The 2,844-nt window shown below is 30.7% G+C and overlaps 1 protein-coding gene across 1 annotated transcript; it reads left to right on the top strand.

The window, feature by feature from the left end:
- The first annotated feature begins 1,339 nt into the window (after window positions 1-1,339).
- LOC110919723 (disease resistance-like protein CSA1) lies at window positions 1,340-2,530 on the top strand. The gene is made up of 2 exons (XM_022163983.1): window positions 1,340-1,839; window positions 2,443-2,530. Exons 1-2 carry the CDS (start codon window positions 1,340-1,342, stop codon window positions 2,528-2,530), a joined length of 588 nt encoding a protein of 195 aa, XP_022019675.1.
- The last annotated feature ends 314 nt before the right edge of the window (window positions 2,531-2,844 follow it).

The raw sequence follows: 2,844 nt of genomic DNA on the forward strand, positions 1-2,844 counted from the left end.
ATTCTACAAGTAAATAATTATGAAAAATGCCACCGCGTTTTTTACCTTTTCACCTTATTCATACATTTTGTATGATAAAAGTATTTAAACCATTGGGTATCAGCCCAGTGGCCACCGACACCCATATAAACCGTGGGGATGCGGGTTCGACCCCCATGCGGATCCGTTGTCAACTCAGATGGGGATTTCAACGCCAGGCTTGCTTGGTCGGGTAGCGGCTTGGGAGGGGGTATCTTCTCCGCGGTCAGGGATACCGTGCAATTACCTTTTTTTTTTCTAAAAGTATTTGTATTGTTTTATTATTTATTCAAACCATGCAATAAAGAAGGTTTTTAAAGATATATTGTTTTATTATTTAGTATATAAAATTCATTTATTCAACTTATGTAATAAACGGGATTATAACCTAAAATGAAGCAAAACAAAACAATTCCACGAATTATTGGATTGGATATTTATTCTGCTTAGAAATTCAAAGAACTGAACATAATATGTAATAAAAAAGTATTGAATGGATTAAAAAATATAAATTATTAAAGAATAAAAAATAGATACTTTATTAATTTAAAAGAAAAATAATAAAAGTTAAATAATAAGTTGGTTAAAAAAGAAAAAAAAAGGCAAACACAAAACAAACAAGTAACACTATTTTGGTAAATATTTTTTTTTCAAAAACACTATTTTAATAAATAGTTTTTATAGAAAATCATTTTGATAAATAATTTCTCCACTAACACTAGTTTAAAGAAAACCTCATATACTTATATAGACAAAACCATCGAAAGCTTATTTACTGCTAATATACTTTGATTTCAAAATCGTGTTTCTATGACACAATCATTTTCCAGCATCCGGAACTAAACATTACAATGATATTTTTTTACGTTGTAGAAGATAAATTACTAAATATTGGATGATACTAAAAACCCCACTAGAGGTTCTTTTGTTATTAAAAAATGGGAGACTTAAAAATATCTATTATATTATTAATTGTATTTTTATTATATTTTGTTGTTATTATTATATGCACCGTGTTTGAAGGTTCCTAACACTTTGTGATACCAAAAGAGTCAAAATATTCAAACACTTTTACTCATACTATAATTTTTTCTAAGGTCCAAGTACGTATGTATGATTTGTCTTCTAAAATTCAAGATTCAAGATTTGATAAGTTCTTGCTAAGAAAAAGAGTTGCATATTCCTTGATATTTATAAATACCTATTTAATTCCCCACACAAAAAAATGGAATAAAAACATACACAAACTTCAATTCTCAAAAGTACAATCTCACTTTTTTTAACGAAAACGTACAAACTCTTAACTCACATTTCCTTCCCCATGCAACGTTCAATTTCTTCAGCCAAACAAGTGCAACGCAACCTCCTCCAATACTATAAACCATCTACGCCCGCCATCCTATCGCCGCAGCAGCCACCGTGTGATATTTTCATCAATCACCGTGGGATCGACACCAAGAAGAACATCGCTGGACTTTTGTTTGATCATCTCACGAGGTTAAGGTTAAGGCCTTTCTTGGACAGTAAGAACATGAAACCAGGTGATAAATTGTTCGATAAAATCGATAATGCGATCATTGGTTGTAAAGTGGGCGTGGCGATTTTTTCTCCGCGATATTGTCAATCATATTTTTGCTTGCATGAATTGACTCGTATCATGGAGACTAAGAAGAAGGTTATACCAATATTTTGTGACGTAAAACCTTCCGAGCTTACTGTTAAGGACATCTGGAGGTCACCTAAACAAGAGTTGGACCGGTTCCGGTCAGCTCTTGAGGAGGCTAAGTACACCGTTGGCCTAACATTCGATTCCTCAAACGGGTAAGTACTAAATACAAATAGCAATGATAGCATCATGGGGACGTTTGTTGTCCTTTAACTAGTACCCAATTCATAATAATTATAATAGGTGTTATTTAACACATATTGCTTATATGTAAAAAAAAGTTTTTTTTCTTTTTTATCAAAAGCTTCTCTATCTCATTAGGTAGAGAAAATATTTGTCCTTATCTCACCATACTCAAAAATGCAATGAGTAGGATTTTATTAGGCACATTTGTTTATATATTATTTAGTGCAAATTGCATAAGCTATACAAAACTATGCATGAAAATGGTCCTTGAAGTGCATCTATAGTAAATTCAAAGTGCATGAATTATAGAAATGATTGATGCCTGTGCATAAGAATTAGTCTTGAAATTCATTAAGATTTGTACATATATTACATGTCATCGAGTTGTAAGAAAGTCATGAATTGCGAGTTAATTAATACATATTACATGTCATCGAGTTGTAAGAAAGTCATGAATTGCGAGTTGATACAAATAACGTATTCTCGCAATATATAGTATTCTACTTGTTATTTGAATATTTATCTCGTGTTATAACGATGTTTACTAACAGAAGTTCTGTCATATAATGCAGGGACTGGCCGGAATTTTTGATGACTGCAACTGAAGCAATTATTGAGAACATGATAGAGGTTGAAGAGGAACAACGCATAAATAAATAATCGGCCAATATAATAATATACGAAAGCCAATATTGAAGAAATCAACTGTGGAATTAACTACAACATTAATTTAATTTAATTCAATTCAATTCATTTTTAATTAGCATAAAACAAAAACAATAAAAGCTAATTAATCACTCAATTCTTTTATTTTATTTTTTAGTTGCGAAGTATTATAACATTTTATGCTAGCAATTCAATTCTTTTAATTAATTCTTTTGTACATCCACACTTGATTTCATGTAATTTGAAAGCCATTTTTTGATTTCATTACTCTTTGATTCGAAGTTGTAATATGTATGCTTTCATGTAAA

This window comes from Helianthus annuus, chromosome 16, assembly GCF_002127325.2.
Source record: "Helianthus annuus cultivar XRQ/B chromosome 16, HanXRQr2.0-SUNRISE, whole genome shotgun sequence".
In the NCBI taxonomy this organism is placed as follows: Eukaryota; Viridiplantae; Streptophyta; class Magnoliopsida; order Asterales; family Asteraceae; genus Helianthus; species Helianthus annuus.

Excerpts from the sequence above, each read along its gene's own strand:
- LOC110919723 (XM_022163983.1), top strand. The coding sequence starts at position 1,340 with ATGCAACGTTCAATTTCTTCAGCCAAACAAGTGCAACGCAACCTCCTC. Across the intron at positions 1,840-2,442 it reads ACATTCGATTCCTCAAACGG|GGACTGGCCGGAATTTTTGA; the intron begins GTAAGTACTAAA and ends CATATAATGCAG.